This window comes from Prinia subflava, chromosome 3 (assembly GCF_021018805.1).
Source record: "Prinia subflava isolate CZ2003 ecotype Zambia chromosome 3, Cam_Psub_1.2, whole genome shotgun sequence".
Lineage (NCBI taxonomy): Eukaryota > Metazoa > Chordata > Aves > Passeriformes > Cisticolidae > Prinia > Prinia subflava.
The window spans coordinates 18,046,251-18,065,803 of NC_086249.1; the positions used below are offsets into that span (position 1 = coordinate 18,046,251).

The 19,553-nt window shown below is 41.0% G+C and overlaps 1 protein-coding gene across 2 annotated transcripts in view; it reads left to right on the forward strand.

Moving 5' to 3' along the window:
* EPHB6 (EPH receptor B6) overlaps positions 1–19,553 on the forward strand; it is a 67,835-nt gene that overhangs the window by 13,432 nt on the left and 34,850 nt on the right. For both annotated transcript variants that reach the window (XM_063394123.1, XM_063394122.1), the window contains exons 2-3: positions 6,870–7,088; positions 17,408–17,472. In XM_063394123.1, the coding sequence (XP_063250193.1) occupies positions 6,995–7,088; positions 17,408–17,472 (159 nt within the window). In that variant the 5' untranslated portion in view covers positions 6,870–6,994. The remainder of the gene's footprint in view (positions 1–6,869; positions 7,089–17,407; positions 17,473–19,553) is intronic.

Sequence of the window (19,553 nt, forward strand, 5' to 3'; positions counted from 1 at the left end):
CTTTGAAAATCACTATAAAAATTGTCAGTGAAGTCAAATCTTGTGAGGTGTGAAGAGATTTTTTCAGGAACTTAATTGTGCTTAATATTTATGTAATTCAAGTACATAATAGAAGAAAGAATATGTATCTTTAATTAGAATATTTTTAAAAATTGCTGTAGTTTGAAGAGATCAGTGTCCATCTTTGTTAGGCGTAGCAAAACATGATGCGGAGGCATTGAGAAAGTCTCCAGAAACACAGGGCAGCTGTGAATGAATTTTGCTTAGGAAGAAAGACCAGATTTACAAGCTAAGCTGTAAAGCTACTCTAGCCAAGTATGTGTCATGGCAGAGAGGAGAGATTTAAGGGAAAGCACTGTAGTTATCTAAAGAGATGCTAACCTGGCCTCTTGTGTGGGTTGGGAGATCTCACAGAGGCTTGGAATGTCCCCAGATGCCTTGGGGGGCTGCACCTAGGGAGTCATTGGGAGGGAGCTGTTCAGCTGTCCATAGCTCCCTTTTTTAATTAGTGCAGAACTTAGTTACCTGGTGAGCATGTGACTGTAAGGGTCATTTGAGTGATTATGCTTCTAAGTTGGGCACCCTATTCGAGCCTCAAGGGTTTAATAAAAATTCATGAAAATAAGCGTCTCTTTCTTCCCTTTAAGAGCTATGGAAGTTCTTAATTTGGATCCCACTAGGAAATGTATAATCAGCACATGGAAGATCAGCTTCAAGACTCCTGGTGTTTCCATGGTAAACAAGGAAATAAATGCCTTTCTTCAGACAACATTCAGAATCAGCTTTTGGAGTATCTTTGTAAACTGAAGGGATCCCAAGAGACACAGACACAACTCGATCTAGATAATCTGTAGGAAGCAAATGATCAAGCCAGCTAGAAGAAGTATTTTATGAAGTATGCTCTTGAGGAAATACTCCTTTAAATTCAGTTATACATGTCATCTGCAGTGTTTCTCTAAAAATTAAATGAATCAACTGAACAGACTGTAAAAAAATCCACAAGGCTTTTTTCTATAAATTCTACTCTCAGATATTTTCAAAGTGGTTTGGAGTCATTAAAAATAATCTCAGTCAGTAATAGAGGATAAAAGGATATACAGCAACTATCGAAATGATCTATTTACTTAATCAGTCATTTTTCTGTGGTGTTTTATGTGCCCCAGTAATAGCATTTTTGAATTAAAAGACATTAATTTCATTGTATTAAAACCCTGAGCGATAAATTATGTGTTGCTCCCCCCCCTTCTCTTCCTGTTTGGGGCGTAGAAAGATTTCTATGAATAGCAGTTATTGTAATTATTGTCTAAGAAAGAAGGTAGGCAGTATTATGTCATGCTCAGAATGCTGGACAGGCACTGAGTGACAGCTTTTCACAACAGCATTGTGAGATTTATCCCAGTGAGATGCGTGACCATTGCTGCAAGGGCATCCCAGTGGCAAAGGAGCAATTACAGTAGGACAGAACTGGGGACAACAAAGGAGGGGGGGAGGCCTTTTGCTTAATGTGTAACACTATCATGATTCCCTATTTATTATGAATGAGAGGTATTAATTCCACTTTTTGTACTCTGCCTAAATGTGATGAATCAGTGTGCAGCACAAATTAATTGGAATAGTAGTTTATTGACTCTCCCAGATGTTGTGCTCATTTGTCTTTTTAATAGTTCTTGCTGGGAGATAATATTAAGCTGATATGAGTCACAGTGCAAAATGTGCAGCAGGAGGAAAGACTGTGTTTGCAAAGGTACAGCATTTTCTTTACCCTGGAGAGTTTTTGAGGTGTATTTATTTTGCATCTAGATCCTTTATGTGAGGAAGAAGTATGACAAATACGGGGGAAATATGTGGAATCAAGTGTAGCAGAGGGCAGTTAGACCCATATAATGATTTCTACTGTGAAATCCTACTCCTACTACTCCTAGAGGAGTCAGTTAACAATGAACAAGGAAGAAGCATTGTTCCAGTGGGAGGAAACAAGATGATTTGGAAAAGTTCTTGGAACAGATAAGAAGAACTGAAAGCATAAAAAATTTGGCACTGTTACGATTCCAGCTTCTATTAGTAGAACAGTTTAAAATACGTAAATATACTTTGTTGCACGAGGATAGGTATCTTTCCAAATCTGTTGTAAATTCACAGCAAGGATTGGATGAATTCCTGAAGTGATACTAAAGGGAATGAATTGAGGGTTATTCTCTAGTAATCCCTGTTTTGTATTTGTGGATACCAGTGGAAGAGTAGGGAAGTGGGTCACACAGAGGCCAGCCATCTGCACACAGCACCTCTTCCTGGCGCTGGAGACATGGAAAAAAACTTGGCTTAGGTGGACATTTATCTGCTTCTGCTTTTTCTTGTGTTTTGAAATGTAGAACTCAAAGAAACAGCTATATCCAGGCCTTCATCTTTTCTCCAGAAAGCTTGTGCAGTACCTGAACAATCCTAGCTTTTGTCTTAATCCTAAATGTGTGCCTGAATTCCTCCTGTGGAAGCCAGACGGATGCATGGTTCAGATGAGTATTTAATGCTATTTGAAGTTGGGTTCTGCAGATGGTATCTGTCAGAGGGAAATAGGGTCACTGGACATTACTTTCTGATCTGTGACTGCATATTATCAGTAGTAAGCTAGAACATGCTTCAGTGAAGGTCTGTCTAAAGTTTTTATGATTGGAGTCAAAAGGTTGAGAAAAGGAGGGGTTTTGTTCAAAGCTTAGGTCCAGAACCTCTGGCCAGCACAGAATTAACACAGTTTATTTAGCTGTCACTGTTTTTGATCAGTCTCAGAGTGCCGTGGAAACTCCAGAAGAATAAAAAAGCAGTCCATTCTAAGGAGACCCCTCTTAGGTTTGTCACATGTATCATCACCTTGATCAAGGCTCCAGACATATACCATTGAGGGTGCTTCCTTTCTAACAAAAACACATGCACTGTTGGAAGGGAATTCTCAATTAATGCTGACCTGTTTAGCAGCACTGGTGCCCTATGGCTCTTCAGGTGTCATCACTGACAGTGCTTAAACTTTTTGAGGGAATCCTTTGTTTGCATAAAGAAGCTGCTGCAAAGGTACAGGCTGCATGAAATGCTTTGCCACAGTTTAGGTACAGCATGGGCAGACAGCAGCCCTCTTTGTGACAGAAATCTCACAAGCACAGAGCTCTACTACTGTCAGTTGTTTTAGCACATGTGGGAGCACTATCACTACCTCTTCTGTAGCACTGAGCATCATTTGCCTGGAGATGGTACTGAAGTGTTCCCACTTCAAGACTGAGTTCAGAGAAAGTGAGAAATTACAGCACCGGCCGTGTCTGGTGAGAATAAACAGGACTTCAAGAGTGCCAGTCAAGCCAGGCATGCTGTTTCACATTCACATTCAATGGCTTGTGTTTTCAGTCTTGGGTAGAAGAAGCTTTGGGGTGCTTGGCAAGATCTGACTCTCATCTGTTGAGACAGAAAACAGAAGAGAACAAAGGAGATTCTGACTACATATAAGGAAGAAAAAAATCCCCAGTAAAAATAAAATTTAAAAATACCCAGTTCAACACTGCTACAGAAGCCCCAAAACGTTGAGGAATTTCAATCTTTGGTGATGTTCAAAACTCACCTTGACAAACGCCCCAAAGAATTCTTGACTGAAGATTGTTCAGCTAAGAAACCAGGTTTCTTGAAAGTAGTGGTGGTGATTGTCTTAGTCTCTTTAACTGAGATCTCAGACATAAGTTTTGGTAATCTAGGTACCACAGTGATGGTGCCAAAGTAAACAGTCATGATAGCTTTGGTGAATAATGTAAGGAGACAATCCAGAAACTTCCGTCTCCCATCTCTTGGAGCATATTATTACTGTAAAAGTAGTATGTGATTGTCTTTTCTGACTGCTTGGTACCTTTACAGTTTAATAGGGTTGAATCATTAAAAGACATTTTGTTCCTCAGGAACTGTCACTTCTCAGATGCTTTAAAATTTTCAGGACATCCAAGGAGATGGAGATCATTCCACTAGCTGAGGAAATGAGTGTCTAAAAGTGGGTTAAATCCTTTATGGAAAGGTTGACATAAGAGGATTGACAGCTGGTACAAGAGTGGCAAGTTCACGTACTTGGAGGAGAGAGAGGATGAGAAGGGGTATTTAAGGAAAGTTATTGAAGGATCCTGTGCACAGATGCATTGCTTTGCTGTTGGATTTGGAGGAGAGTGGGGAATAGTGGATTCCATAGCAAAGAGAAGTAATCTTGCTGGAAGCAGTTTTGGAAGAAGTAGCTAGCTGAGAAGGCCATGGAAAGGTGCTTGTGTGGACAAGAGAGGAGGGTGGTTTAGAAGCTGGGATGGTTTGAGGTTTCTGTTTACGTAGTTTGGTGTAGGGTAGAAGTGGTAGGAGAACTGAAGAATGAAAGATGAGCGTCTTTGGGTGTAGTCAGATTCTGTACACATCAAATGCTAGGGGGAAGGGCAGGGCAGTGGTTAGCAATTTAGGGGCTTGGTACTCTTTAATTCACAGAGGCTAGTGCTTTCCTCCTACTCTCCCTTAAATGCTTCCATAATGTTCTCTGTATCCTTCATTGTGGAGTAAGCATTTTTCATGGAGGTGTGGAAGAGGCAGAATAAAAAAAAAACAAACCTAAAAAAATTACCTTTTTTATCTACTAAATCACAACCAGCTTTTTGATTTAGCCACAGTTTATTTCAGGGAAAATAATTGCCAGTCTAATCTAGACAAAGGCTGTATGATTCCTCTTGAAGAGCAGTGTAACTTTGGTGGGATAAGGCAAACAGATGTTGTGAGAGAGATTTGCGGGTGAGGAGGGCAGCAGAAGAACAGTTGGTTTCCTTGGAGCCAGAAATTGTTTTGTGTCTGGTTTTGTGTACAAGGAGTTTTAGTTATATCTGTTTTGTGGTAATTTCAGTGCTTTGGCCTGAGATCCAGCAGCCAAGGTATATTTGGGTTCTGTTTTCTGCTCTGTGACTCAGAACTTATGTGACGTGAGAAAATCTGAATTGTGAGCCATTTTCAAGCCTTCTGCAGATAAATGAAGTCTCATTTACCAAGATTAAAGTATTGTTCAGTTTGTTTGGCCTCTGTTTCTGCCTTTGTTTGCCTTCATTATGAATGCTTAAAAGTCCCCATCTCTTGGGATTTTACTGGCCTAATAAAAAACTGTTACATATTATAGTATTATAGATTGGCTGGCAGTACAGATGGTGAGTATTTATGTCTCCATGTAGAGATGTCTTGCAGGCTTGATTTTGGTGTACCCAATCTAAGTTTTGATGGCTCAGGCAGCAGTCTTCACTCCTGTTCCAGGAGAACGCTGCTGTGTGCTTGGGTAGTTCTTTCTGTAAAGAACTTTCTGATCTTTCACCATGAAATTTTGTCCTTTTTGCAGTTGCATTCAGTGGTGTTCTTGTTTTGTGATGTGTTGTATACATGCTTCATAAACTAATGAGCAGTACCTGCATTATATCCATCCTCACATTTAATCTTCATTTTTCCTCAGTTATACTTCCTGAGTTATACTTAATGGACTTTCTCTTTCCTCTGAAGTCGTGAATCAGTGTTTTTGTTTCTTGCTGAAATCCCGTTAGCTTCCTTACATTTTAGGGATGCCCAGAGTGCCTTTGGTTCTACTCTTTCGGGTGCTCCAGGTTCCTGCTGGGGGCAGAAGAGAGAACTGTTCCATCCTGTCCAGAATTTCTCTCCCTCTCCAGTAAAGCAAATCTAATTGCACTGCACTGCCTTTTCGCATACTCCCCAGGCTGCTTTTTCCTCTGCTTGCTCAAATGCCCAACTTGCTCAAATCCCCTATTGCAAGGTTTTCAGATAATTGCACTGAGGCTGCCCCTTTTAATTACAACTCTTCCCTCCCCTCTTTCAGCCAAGTTATTGAGCCATTTCTGTATATTGCCTGAGACATTTTTATTTCTCCTTAGCTACGCTTCACTGTCTCACTGAAGACATTGGAACATTTTCAATGCTCTGCTCAAAGAGCACCTGAAGAAACAAAACATACTGGCTTTTTGCATGCAACCTACATATTACTGTGATATTTCTCTGGTGGGCTGAGAATTGGACAGATGGAGCTAGAATTACCTTGCTTAGCAAAATTGTTATGCTGTATTGATCTAATGCAATGCTGGATTAGGCTCATGCTGCTCCCTTACTATAAGATAAGCTTTTATGTCAGGTTCTTAACGGTGGTGGTAGAGTTTTGGTTGGATTTTTTCCCACTTAAGATAATAAACTTAGACTTGTGTGCTTTTTCTGGCTGTAATGAAGGCTCCCTATTTGACCTTAAATATCACAACGTTTGCTTCCTCACGTACAACATATCAGTGGGTAAAATACTGTCCAACTTAGTAGTGTTGTGCAGTCATATGCTTAAAGGGACAAATGCCTGCATCTGAAACGCAGTTACAACTGTGTCAGCTGTGCAGATTTGTGTTGGCAAAAACTCTCTTGTCATGGCTACTGCCCTGCAGAGTCCTTAAAATGCAAAGTGTAAATCACAAGAGACAGAATTTGAAGAGCATACAGGGGAAATAGAATGGACACCTTCCAAGAAGCATTGCCAAAGATGCAGAAAGGATCAGGATTTAAGTAATAGTACAGCCTATACTGTGGTAGAGATTAACCTTGATTTGGGAACCACACTGAAACTGCTGGCATGAAAGTCTCAAAATCTGTGTGTGCTGGCAGTGCACAAAGCACCTGTGACTGACTGAAGTCTTGAAGCGTAGGTACATGGTAAATACTGGGTCTGTGCTACTCCTTTTCACCCATATTTTGGAAGTAGTAAATGATGGAATGGGTGTATAAAAACTGTCAGTTTTGTGTTAGAGTGACCTGATTTCTCTTTCTACCTTCTGTTTTTTCTTAAACAGTATTTCTCTGTGAAGACCTCTGTGCTTTAATTTGGGAAGATATTAAAACACTCCAAGAAATCTCAGGCCATTTCAAGGGAGTGGTGTGTGCTTGTTGAAGATGGTGGTATTTACAGAGAATCTTCATGGATTCTAATGCTGGCATCAGTGCAAGAAGAGTGTCGGGAATGGGTTGGCTCTGGATGGTCTTCTTGTTTCATCTAGTCACCTCATTAGAAGGTAAGAACAGATGTTTTGCAACAACTGTAAAGTGTTTTCTGCAGAGGTTAAAATAAAAGTGTGCTCTCCAGTATGCTTATATCCTAGTCCAAATGAGCACTGAGCATGTCTTTCTGTTTGATGGTTGATCACTTTCTCTTGGGATTTAAAAAGTTATTGGTATTGTTTCTGATGGGAGAGGCAAACCCTCTTATGAAGGATTATTAGTGAACATTACTACTAAGTATTCCGGAAGTGACTGCCTCTAAGAATAGATTTTTTTTCTCCAGGAATAAGCTCATTGTTTATCCTTTGCGTATATTTGATTCGTGTGTTCCTGCTCTTGCACCATGTTTGCTTTGTGAAACAATCTCTGGACATTTATACTGTTGGAGAAGACAGCACCCAATGGGCTGAAATCAAAAGTTTTTATCTTGCTTCTGAAAAACTTGCCTCAAATAATAGATATGGAGAGAATGTTTTGCATTAACAAGAAGAAGCAGTTTGCATTCAGCCATCAGAGAGAGGAGGGAGAAAGCACTGAAGGCAGGGTAGGGAAAAGGTAGGCAGGGGAAAAGAGGTGCCAAGAAAATGGTAGAGGAAAGAATAGATGATACAAGGGAGGGCGATGAGAGCAGGAGATGAGATGAGAGCTATGGAAGAGAGTTAGAGAAGGGCAGAGGTACTGTAAACAGTCCCCTTGTTTGTTCCAAGAATATCCTTGCAGCTACATGTGCTCAGTGAACTGTACTGCTTTGTGATGGATGTTCATCTCTTGCATTTCTGAAAGCCACTGAAAGAAGAGAGGAGGGAGAGACAGAGTCTAAGGGAAGCAAAGAGCTAGAGGAGAGGAAAGGAAAACGGTGTGAAATCTAATAAAAAGAGGAAAGTTTGTTAAAGCATCCCTTCTCTTAACAGGAGGGGAATGAAGTGTTCGGGGGAAGTTCAAAGACTAAATAATTGATGTGTGATTATAATACAAATTCTCAAATTTCTGAAATTCTGTGAATTACTGATTTTAAAATTGTATTACAAATTACTATGTAATTCCTCATGTAACTGGTAGAGAAACTGAGATAAAAAGGGAGGAAAATATAAATTCTCTCTGCAAATACGAAGTAACTGATGCCTGTACAAGTGAACACTTTTTAAATTCAGTGCTCACTCCTGAAAGTTTGTAGAGACAAAGGAGTTTAGAATACTATGTTTAGAAAGTACTATATAATACAGCTTCACAGATCACATAGTTGACCTGCCTGGATTAAAGTAGGACAGTAAAATTCTGCCTATGGAGAGGAAACAGTAAAGGTGTCCAAACTTCAGCTCTCAGTTCAGGGTCAGGGGAGTCAGCGTCTTCATTGTGACTGTACAGCATGGCCCTAAGTTTGCACTCCAAAGCTGATTTGCATCTCAGAGGTAAGTATTTTTGTTGTGGTCAAAAGTCAAAGAAAAATTATATGGTAAGGGAGGAAAGTCTGATGATAACTATGTAGAAAGCTTTGCTTTAGTGCAGAGTTGTCCATAAGGAAGAAAAAAGGCCCATGGCTTGTTTGTTGACTCATTATTATATATAGAAGAAACTTGAAATTCAGGTTTCAGATTTAAGTTGAAAAATATAGGGAATATCCAGTGTGGTCTTGAGTTTTTGTAGAGCTTCTTAGAAGTTTTAGATGGTGTTTAAAATACATTTCACCTCCAACTAAAGACAATTGACCGAGTGGGAAAATCAGTCAATCCTTCCTAGTGTTTCTCAGGCATTTGAGTTAAAGTCTGAATGTAAATTTGTCTCAAACGAAATGTTGTTCAAACTTTGTTTGAAATTTTCTAAACCTTAATGTTGATCATTAGGAAAAAAGGGAGAAGCTGTAGAGAGGAGAAGGGAAGTAGTCAAAATATTCAGATTGTCTTTATATGCATTATGAAGAGAGCAAATAGGCAGAATACCTCTCACATAGAAAGAAGGCAACATGCTTTTACAGGACCCAATGGGACTTTAAACTACCTCATGACTCAGAAGTAAAGAAGTTCTTGTAAGCAATTGAAATTATTTTGTTGGTATTGGTTTTAATGCATAAAAGGGAGACATTAGGCTGAATTTATTCAATACAGCTCTAGTATTTGGACACACTGATTTCACTAGGAATGAGCATGTCTGTGCAAAGTTTTCCAGACATGATTTTTACACCAAAAAATAGCCTGAATGGAAACCTGAGGGAAGACTGCTTTACAAACAGAAAGCATTTGTATACTTGTTATTTTAGCTTTATAAAAGGAAACACAATTGCACAAAAGTTTTCATTAAGATCACATTTCTCAGTGTTTATGGCTCTGCAAGAGTTTTTGAGGATTTAGTTTTTGAGAGCATTACATTTGAGCTACATGCTGGGTGAAGTAATGGATTTTTCCTTTTTCTCAAAGTTACATAAAGAAATACAGTAATTTTATTTCTTTGAAAATCTATACATGTATGTAATTACAGTTTATCACTGAATATTGAAGTTAACATTTTAGGTTAACTCCTCTGTAAAAGTTTGTGAAGCATAGAATTTAAGAAGGCTTGATGGGCTGCACTTGCTCTCACCTGTCTTTAAGGTGAGAGCAAGTGATAACTTCTTAATGAAATAGCTCTTGCTAGGGCACTGAGATAAATTTTATGTGGAATATTGGTTTTGCTTTGATGGATTTAGAAATGTTTACAGCTGTAAACACAAGCAGAGTTCATTTTGCAGAACTTAGTAAATATGTTCCAAAGGAATTATGTGTTCTGTAAGTACCTGCATTTATTTTACAACAAGCTCTCAAGCCTGCAAAATAGCTGGACAGTCTTTCTAAGTATCCTCCAGAAATTCAAGATATAGAGAGAATAATTATTCTGCTTTGGTAAAACCTCTTTGCATTAAGAGTGTCTCTGGCAAAAGGGAATATGGAAGAAAAAAGGTAGTGAAGTCAGACATTCTTATTTCATTTTTCCACTGTTTTTTCTACTAACTGGTTGTTGTCTTGGGCTGTTGAAAATAATGTATTGATTGCTCAAACTGGCTTGCCTTTGAAGTGGAGGAAAATGCACCTTCCTCAGAGGGGAATCTTCAGTGAAAAGTACCGCTGTATTTTGGTTTATTATATGCAGTTTAGTATATACAAAGAAAGGTTTAAATCAGTGTAATTTTACTTCAGGGAGAAAAAAATGTGAAATTAACTTTTTAGTTTGATTGCTTGTGATTCACATGAAGTATTAAATCCTGCATGTCAAAAACTTTGGCACATGCTTGGAAAGCCAAGGGCAGAGGAATATCCTGTTGTAGACATGCAGAAGATGATTGAGACTGGGCTGGATGTGCAGCCTGTTTGTAAAGGGGGAATAGACAGGGATTTATCCCTTTGGTCAATCTCAGCAGCTCTGTTTGGTTAGTTTTCTTCCATAATAGATTCCTGTGTAGTTCCTCTGCTAGGGACATCCCTGTTCCCAGGTTTGTACCATGTCCTGTGTTCAATCCATTCACAAACTGCTGTTTGGAGGCCAGTAGGACAGGAGACACTATTCATGCTGCAACTAACACTATTTCTTTTCAAAGCTAATTAAAGCTTCATAGGAAAGGAATGGCATTCCTCTAATGTAGGGTCTCTGGGACTTTCGGCGTATGCTTTGGTAAAACTTTGGAAGACATCAGCTCACTTTTTAAAGTCTGTGAAAAAAAGCACATGGGAAAACGTGGATGACCATTAAAAGTCAAACTGTGCTGTCATCAAAAGTATCTGGCTTGATGGCAGTGGCAGTTGGACCCAAGTTCTAGACTTAATAGTGGGTGTTTGGATAATGAACTTCCTAAGCTGTGGAAGAGTAGATACTATATTGTATCACTAGGAAAGTTGTAGATAGTAATTTGATTTCATATGCAAAGTTGGAACTTTTCTGATTTTAATTTCTTAAATGTCTGCATTTTCTGACATCAGTAGTAGTGCAACATGCTAAGCCCGGCATTTTCCTTGGAGCTTTAACAAAAGAAAGGGGCTGGGGAAGAGAAAAATACACAATCATTCATAAAGCTTAAAAACTGTGTTACCTTGCAAAAAGCTGTGTATTTCCATATCCTACACCATTTGGCTGTCATTCCTCTCTTTCACAGATGGTACTACACTCCTGGTTGGAGTGTGTGAATTCCTCCTTGCAGATGACAACTTTGATGTTCTGATAGTGTCAGCATTTTGCTGTGACATAGCAAGCAGTTATATTACATTATACTTCATGGAACTTACTAAACACTTATCCCATTGATTCCAAACAGCTTTTCTAAAATTAATAGCATTCAGAAAGGAGCATTGCAGAAATAATACAGGATCATTCATTGCAGGATTGACAATATGCCTTTATACAAGAAAAAATTCAAACTCATTTGTCTCATACAGATTGGTTTTATATATATTCTCTTATATTAGAAGGCATATTCTATAACTCTGAAGTTTGTTTTTTCATGTTAAGTCATAACTAAACTTCAAGACATTTTCTTTTAAGAAAATAATGGCAACCTTTGTGTTGGAAAGTCATGAACAAATAGGATTTTTTGGCTATTTTTGTTTGATTATTTACTTGTTTCATCAACTCGTTTTTGAAAAACAGAATACTTATTACAGTTCCATATGTCATTAACTATTGATATATTATCTACTTCACCACAATTGCTGTTTAGTTTTGGAAGAAGTTCTAGTGTATTTAAGGCTTCCCAAAGGTTTCACTGTATTTTGTCTCCAGATGATAGACCCCATGCATAAATGCATTTGTTTACATGAGTGATAAAAGGTTCCTGATAAAAGAGTCCTCTCCCCGTTCTCAAAGAAGCACAGAGGAACAGTGGAAGGGGGAATCTGAATAACCTAAAAGAGAAACAAATGCCCTGACCCAGCTTCTCCCAGACCACCACAGGAGCGTGATCAGTCCATGGGATGGGAATGGAACCCATTAAGTTGAATCAGTGGAGGTGCTCTCTGGAATGCCTTTCAGGTTGAAGGAGATTATTGCCAACAGGGGTATGGGATTTATTATGGTATGTAGGGAAGATAATCTGCAAAATTTACCGTGGGTTGTTTTGGGGGAGTAACCATGGGTGTGGAAAGGGAGTATTAAGTGTGAGAAAGCAGGGAGATAAGGGGCCAGTCACAAAGACCAGCTGCAGGTCTGTATGGCTGTCAGGCATCTCATCACCACAGTCTATCCTATCTTCTTATTAAATTCCATTTTTCACAAGTTACCTGGGTGAAGGGGTTTTGTTTTGTGTGTGTGTTTGTGTTTGTGTTTGTGTGTGTGTGTTTGTATGCCAGCAACTGGAGTTGAACCACAGGTCAGAGTGGTCCATGAGTCAGCACCACTGCAGCTGGAGATCATGGAATGGATGAAAACCAGGTGCTAGGAACTCAAGGTGGACCACAGGTCATAGGATCTGTGCATCTGTGATGCAAGCAGCTGGAGTGAGTGAGCTTCTGTTAGTGAGTCTATGATCTCCATATCAAGCCAGACTAGCCTGATAGTGCGGTTAGTGGGTTGGGAAGCCAGGGAAAGAGCGGAGTCTGGAGGAGGAATGAGACACTAGTTTGAATGTTTGTGTCTCTACAAGTGAGACAGATGGAGGGGTTTAAGGGGGAAGGTCAGCGATCAGGAGGTCCAGGTCAGCTATTCTGGTCGCCATAAATTCTGGGGGTTGTTTGGGAGCACTGTCTATGTGTTGTGTACCTCAGTGCACCCAGAGACAAGATGATCCCAGGGCCAGCTCCTGGGTAGGCTCAGTGTCAATGACCACTTCATGGAGAGGTCCATAGAATAGCAACCCAGGAGAGCAAGCACCCAGGGCTAGCTGTTGGGTGGGCTGCACCCTTAAAGCCAGTTAGTGGAGGATCCATGGTGTGCCTGTGTGTGTGTGTGTGAAGGGATGTATCAGTGAGTGGGACTGTGACTTCCTGTCACAGTGGGACTCACACCAGGAGTGGGACTGCAGGCTTCAGGTGCCAGCAGATGGAGAGACCACAGATCCAGAGGTCAGGAGGCCAAATCTTTAAGGACAGTTACAGCAGAGATCCGCATTGTATATAAATGCATATATATTGCCCACTAACAGACCTTAATCCTGACCAGCCAGAAATGGGAACAGGATGAGGCTGCTGGTGGTGCTGTTTCTGTTTGCATGGCTGCTGTGTGCTTCTGTCTGTGTTGATCTTTGTGGCCATTCATAATGTGCAATGCCTGCATGTGTTTGTGTGTGTGTGCCTGTTGGGAATACCCACTTAACCCTGCTATTGGTTGTACCTGAGGCCACGGAGCTGCAGCAGCCTGGCTTGTGTGAGTTTACTGGATTTGACAACTCATAACATTATTTTTGCACAAGCCCAGGGAACGCTTTCTCTTCCCAGCCTTCTTGGAGAGCGTTCACACTCTTCCTGCTCGTTCAAGGCATGATCATAGAAGGCAGAATAAGCTCAGAAATGTTTCCGTTCTTTTCAAGTCTGTTAAGCAAGCAAGTTTTGCTGCTTGGGGCATTCAGCTTCATAGCAAAGCAAACTCTCTGAATGTTACCTTTTACCATAGTGCCCTTTGCCTTCTACGAGAATACATTTGGATAGATTCAGAATGCAACTGGAAAAGGTTTGAAGCAACCTATAATAATTTAGCCTGGCCTTGAGCGGGTATGTTGATCAAGATGATCTCTGTACCTCCCTTCCAGCTTGTTTCATTCTGTGATTCTACAGTTTTAGTACCAGATGCTGATCACACAGGTAAAGGGATTCTTTTACTCTCTTCTCAGGACTGTCTCTCTTTTCCGTGCCTGTAGTTTGCAAGGCTTTGGTTGTATAATTCCCTCTTGTACCACTGCACTGTTAAGACACTGAGGCCAAATGTTCTTCAGTCCAGAAAGCTGTTAGGCCATCTCTGTCTCCATGGAGGTTGTCTAAGGGTCAGTTTTCCTTGGATGAATTGTCATCCTCTTGCATCAGGGGATCATTTTGTCTGTAACACAAGCGCTTAATAGCCTTGCTTGAAAGTACAGGCAGACCAAAATCTGAAGATCATTGATGTGCCTATTCTGAACAGCCTGATCTGTAATAGCAGCTTCCAGCCTCTGCCCAGTTCTTCTGGATGTTGACATTATAGCATAATGTAGCCCAAGAGATTGGTTTGTGATGTAAATATAGAATAGTACTAGCTGAAGTATTTGGGATTTTTATTTCACCCTTTCTGGCCTGCAAGAACTGAGGGTACTCAAATGAGAGTTTAGATTATGCAGAGTGTAATGAACCCATTTTGACTCTTCTATAAAAAGTGGTTTTTTTTCTTTTTAGTTTAGGGAAGAGAAATACAGGAGACTCTCTCGTCAGTTATTTTTATCTTCCTTGAACTAAAATAACACTTGTAATATGAAATTGGAATATCATTCTTCAAAACTGAGATTAAAGCCGAAGTGAAAGAACAGGTATAAAATTGTCATAATTTCACTTGTTTGAAAGCCTCTAGATTGCTCAGATATCTTACCTAGTCCTCATTTTTAATACAGAGTGGAATATTGCTCCAATGATAGCCTGAGATACCTCAATCAGTGTTGCCTGTAGCAGCAGCATGGGCTGGACTGAGCCTTGGTCTAACCTGATCTTGCAAGACGCTTGATTTTGAGCAATGTTGAAAGGGTGTAAGCCATTTTTCTTCTAGAGTGCTAAATTCAGCTGAACAGATCATTTCTACCTGCACTGAAGAGCAGCAAAATACTGGTGTGGCCCAGCACAGTGAGGATGTGGAATGCTGCATCAGTCATCAGTGCCAGTAAAGTGTCAGAGTGAAGTCTTATACCTGTAGACATGTAGTGTTCATACTGTTAAATTATGAGCACAGCCATGGGTTTGTTTGGCCCATGCCAAATAATCTTATCACAAACAGTGCCTACACATAGGTCAGAGGTTAGGATGGACTGAGGACCATTCCTGGGAGGCGGTTTGGATGCAGCCATGCACTTCTGTGGAGTTGGAGTTTCTAGCCATGGGAACATGAACCATTCTGTGCCTGTTGTCCTCTGAGCTAGAGGGCAGTTTAACAGCTTGTTAGATTTATGGGTGTGCATGTAGCTAGTGTGACTGGGGATGTGTTTCAAGGCATACAGCCAGCAGGAGAGGGAGGAAGAATAAAATAGTGAGGGACTTTTGGCTGTAGGTTGCAAAATAAAATTTATTCACTTGTATACTTTTGTTATTTTTCTAGTGGTTTCTGACTTAAAGTATTCACTGTGAAAGGGACAGTTCTGTCTGCTTCAGGCTGCCTGTTTCTGTCTGCTTGTAAAATAGTTAAGTGTTGGGTAAATATTACCTTGCTCACTGGTGAGAAGTTGTCTGGAGAATATGCATGACATGGCAGAGCGTGGTCTACTGAGCAAGTCTTCTCTATTTTCTTTCTCCATTCCTTTCTCATATTCTGTATGGCTTTCTGATTAATTGATTAACTTTTCACTGTTTTACTTTCTTCTAGAGTTTCCATGGGGTAGAAGCATTATACTTTGGTAAACGGGAGACTCTGATCTGATTAGGAAAAAAGTTCTTTCTGTGTTGAAAAACAGCCTTGTATATTATTTCAGCATATCAAGGCTGTGTCTGGGATCCCAGTGGCAGAGTAATGACGTGACACAGTGCAATCCCTGTGCCAGACTGTGCAATTGAGAAGGTAATGGGTATGGGGTAATGCCAAGTTCCTCTGCTGCCAGGACAGGCTAGGGAAGACTGTGCCTCAGGGAGGCATAGGCCTTTTGCAGATGTTGTGCTGCTCAGAGGGGCTGTCTGAGCTGAGCCATCCTTGAGAACTCAGCAGCTCAGCATTTCCTGAGGTCTGTTACATAATTTCAGTGAGATTGTACTTTAGCTGTAACCAGTAGTTCTTTCCAGTTTTGGCAAGCCAACACAGGTATTTTGCACTGCTTTTGAATCAAGGAGCTGCATCCTCGGGAGGGGGTCTAAAAAGTATAAAATGTCCTGTAGGAATATAGAGAATATAGTTCAGGAGCATCGGTGAAGGCTGAGGTCTGTATAAACTTACTCACTTGATCATGTCTGCTTTAGGATGAGCCTAGTCTTCCCTTTCCAATGATTAATGTGGAGCGAATCCCCAGGTGTACTGGTAAGGGATAGTGACATAAGTAATCCATAAACTGGAAATAAAAAATACTGAGGATCTCTCTCCTGCATAAAACATGTAGCAATCATTTTATTAAACCTTCACAATGTTTAATAATGGATCATGAATCTTATTTGTAAGTAAGCTGGCTGTTGCTGTTAGGTTTTGGGTGTTTTTTTTAATCTGTTTTTGAGGGGTTTTTTTAAAGCAATAAGATAGAATTATGAAAATCAAAATAAGCAAATAAAGCTTCCCGAAATTTAAGAAAAGCCAGTTGATTTATATAGTATATATCAACACATGTAAATACCTACTCAACTGAGTCATTTTCTTATTTTGTGTCCTAAATATACAGAGTGAAGAGCACATGCTTGCATACCAGGGTGGTCTCAGACCCTGACATTCTCTTTTGAAGAACAGGATGTTTGTAGTTTGTACTGTCAAAATCTCTTCTGTATTTTTTTGTACCCAAGCAGAGAATAATGTGTCCAAGAGCAGTCAAGGCTAGTATCTGTCTCCAGTGGTAGATTCAGTAACAATGGAAATGCAGACTAGTTGTGGGAATAAACTGGGTCTGTGAAGTTCTTCCTGTACCCTACTCTTGAGCAGGGTGATGCAAGAGATTATTTAATACTGGGATTCCTACACAGGCTTGCAATGTAATGCTCAGCTCCAGAACAAAGTGAATCCATTAGAAGATCAGCTGGGTCATAGTCTTGAACTTCCAAAGAAATTTGGTTCCAGAACTGGGAACAAACATGTCCAGGCCTCGCGTCCATACTTACATGTGCAAATAAAATGGGCAGCCATAGTTCTCATGGGACTGGTATGCATTCATGGAGCTCATCTGGTGTCCCACCCCTTCCTTTCCACATGGAGAGTGGCCTCATCTGAACTGCTCGTTATAATAACTCTGCTCCATGCTGTCAGTGTGCTTACACTTTGCCTGGGAAAGTCTGGTGAGAATACTGCCAAGCAACTTGAGAATCATGAGTTAGCATGATTATGTGCCCAGTGCCTCTGCCCTTGTCTTGGGCTTTCTTAATTTATTAGTATGGACATAACCTGTCATATTTAATCTCAAAACATGAGTGTTTATTTTTGGTGTATAGAAGCCCTCTACAAGACAATCTTGTAAGGAAAGATAAGATTTTAGTCTGACTTGGAATAGCACAAAATACTTTATTTTTTTTTTTAATACAAACAGAAATACTTCTGGATACAACTCAAGAGACCTCAGAGATTGGCTGGACTGCACACCCTTCTGATGGGGTAAGCATTTCCTCTTCTTTACTGTACCTCTGCTGGGAAGACATGCATGCATGTGATGAAGGAAGGGAAATTGGAAGCAGTGAGACTTGGTTTATAGATTTTGTACATATGAACAATTTGAAAACAGTGTATTGTGCAAAGCCAGATTGTTAAGAGAGAGAGATGCTGAGAGGGATGCTACTGCTACCTCCTTACCCTCCATGCAGATACAGTGTAGAATAAGAATGGAATGGAATGGAATGGAATGGAATGGAATGGAATGGAATGGAATGGAATGGAATAGAATAGAATAGAATAGAATAGAATAGAATAGAATAGAATAGAATAGAATAGAATAGAATAGAATAGAATAGTTCAGTTGGAAGATACCTACAACAATCACCTAGTCCAGCTGCCTAACCACTTTAAGGCTGACCAAAATTTGAAGCCTGTTATAAAGGCCATTGTCAAATGCCTCTTCCACACTGACAGGCTTGAGCTGTTGACCACCTGTCTAGGAAGCCTGTCCCAGTGTCTGACCACCCTCGAGGTAAAGAAATGTTTCTGATGTCAATTCTGAGCTTCCCCTGAGGCAGATTTGAACCATTCCCATGCATCCTATCATGGATCTGAGGTAGAAGGGATCAGCATCTCCTTCTCCATTTCCCTTCCTCAGGGAGCTGCAGAGAACAAGGGGCTCACCCCTCAGCCTCTCCTTTCTCCAAACTGGACAAACCCAGAGCCCTCAGCCACTCCTCCCAGGACACACCTTCCAGCCCTTCCACCAACTCTGTTTCCCTCCTCTGCACACATTCCAAGACTTTCCCACCCCTCTGAAGTGGTGGTGCCCAGAACTGCTCCCTGGGTGAGGCTGCACCAGGGCTGAGCACAGCGGATGATCCCCCCTGTGCCCGGCTGTGCTGCCGTGTTTGGTGTCCCCAGGACAGGGTTTCACCCTCTGGGCTGCCCGGGCACACCCTGCTGGCTGTCACTGAGCTGCTGCCACCAGCACCCCCAGGGCCCTCCCTGCAGGGCGCTCCCCAGACACTCCTGTCACTGTTTGCACTCGTGCCTGCAGTTACTCCATCCCAGGTGCAGGATCTGGCACTTTTTATTGAAGTTCTGTGCCATGAATGATTGTCCAGTGCTCCATTTCAGCTGGGCTCCTGAGCCCTCCATGCTCCCAGGAGCAACATGCATGATCCCAACTAGCACCGCCATCTGAAGTGTATGCCATGCCAACCCTCGGTTTAGGTGTCCTGCTGTGCAGAAGATATGCCCTTCCTCCATCAATTAGAGATTAAATCCCTCAATCACTCCCTCCAGTTTATGAGCAAAGATACACTTCTTCCATCAGAGCAGTGGATCCTGTCCCGCCCCAGCACAGCCTGTGTCTCAGAGATTCTTCAGTGGTTGCAAACCCAAGCGTTTTGGCAGAAGCACCAGTCCTGAAGCCAGTATTGATGCGTTGGCATCATTTGTTTCTTTTAAAGTGCTTTACTGCTACTGAAAAGATTGAAAAAAACACTACCCATGCTCCTGAATTTTTTAACATTCCTCCCGGGGCCCTGAAAACTCTCTTGATCAACTTTGCACTTTTTGTTGGGACATTATTTGTACCCATGTGAGAAAGCATGTGTGGTTAATAGTCTGAAGGCTGTACTAAGCTCTTCCGTCATCTGGTGACATCGCTAAACTGGGAGGCTGAAGGGAGGCTGAAAACTTGCCTAAAAAGATGTCCTGGTCTGCAAATGGGTGCTTCTGTTTCACACTGGAGAAAGTCACGGATGACCATAACTTGCTGTTGTTTCTTCTTGGCAAATGATCTTAATGCAGATTCTATTGTGAGGAGCTGGTTGTTCAGATTTTCAGAAGAATGCTTGGGCAGGTTCCTTCTCTTTTATCTCACTGTGCACGTTCTCTGTCATATCCAGGGCTTTGTACCTATTCTGTAAAGCTTCCTGGGAGAGTGAGGAGGATTTTGTCTTACAGCTTTGTACAGGAACCTGCTTCCACCCCTCCTTATCCCTCCCTTGTGCCTTCCTTCTGGCACAAACCAGATCTGGACCTGCTCCTGTAGTGGCCATGCTGAGTGGTTTATG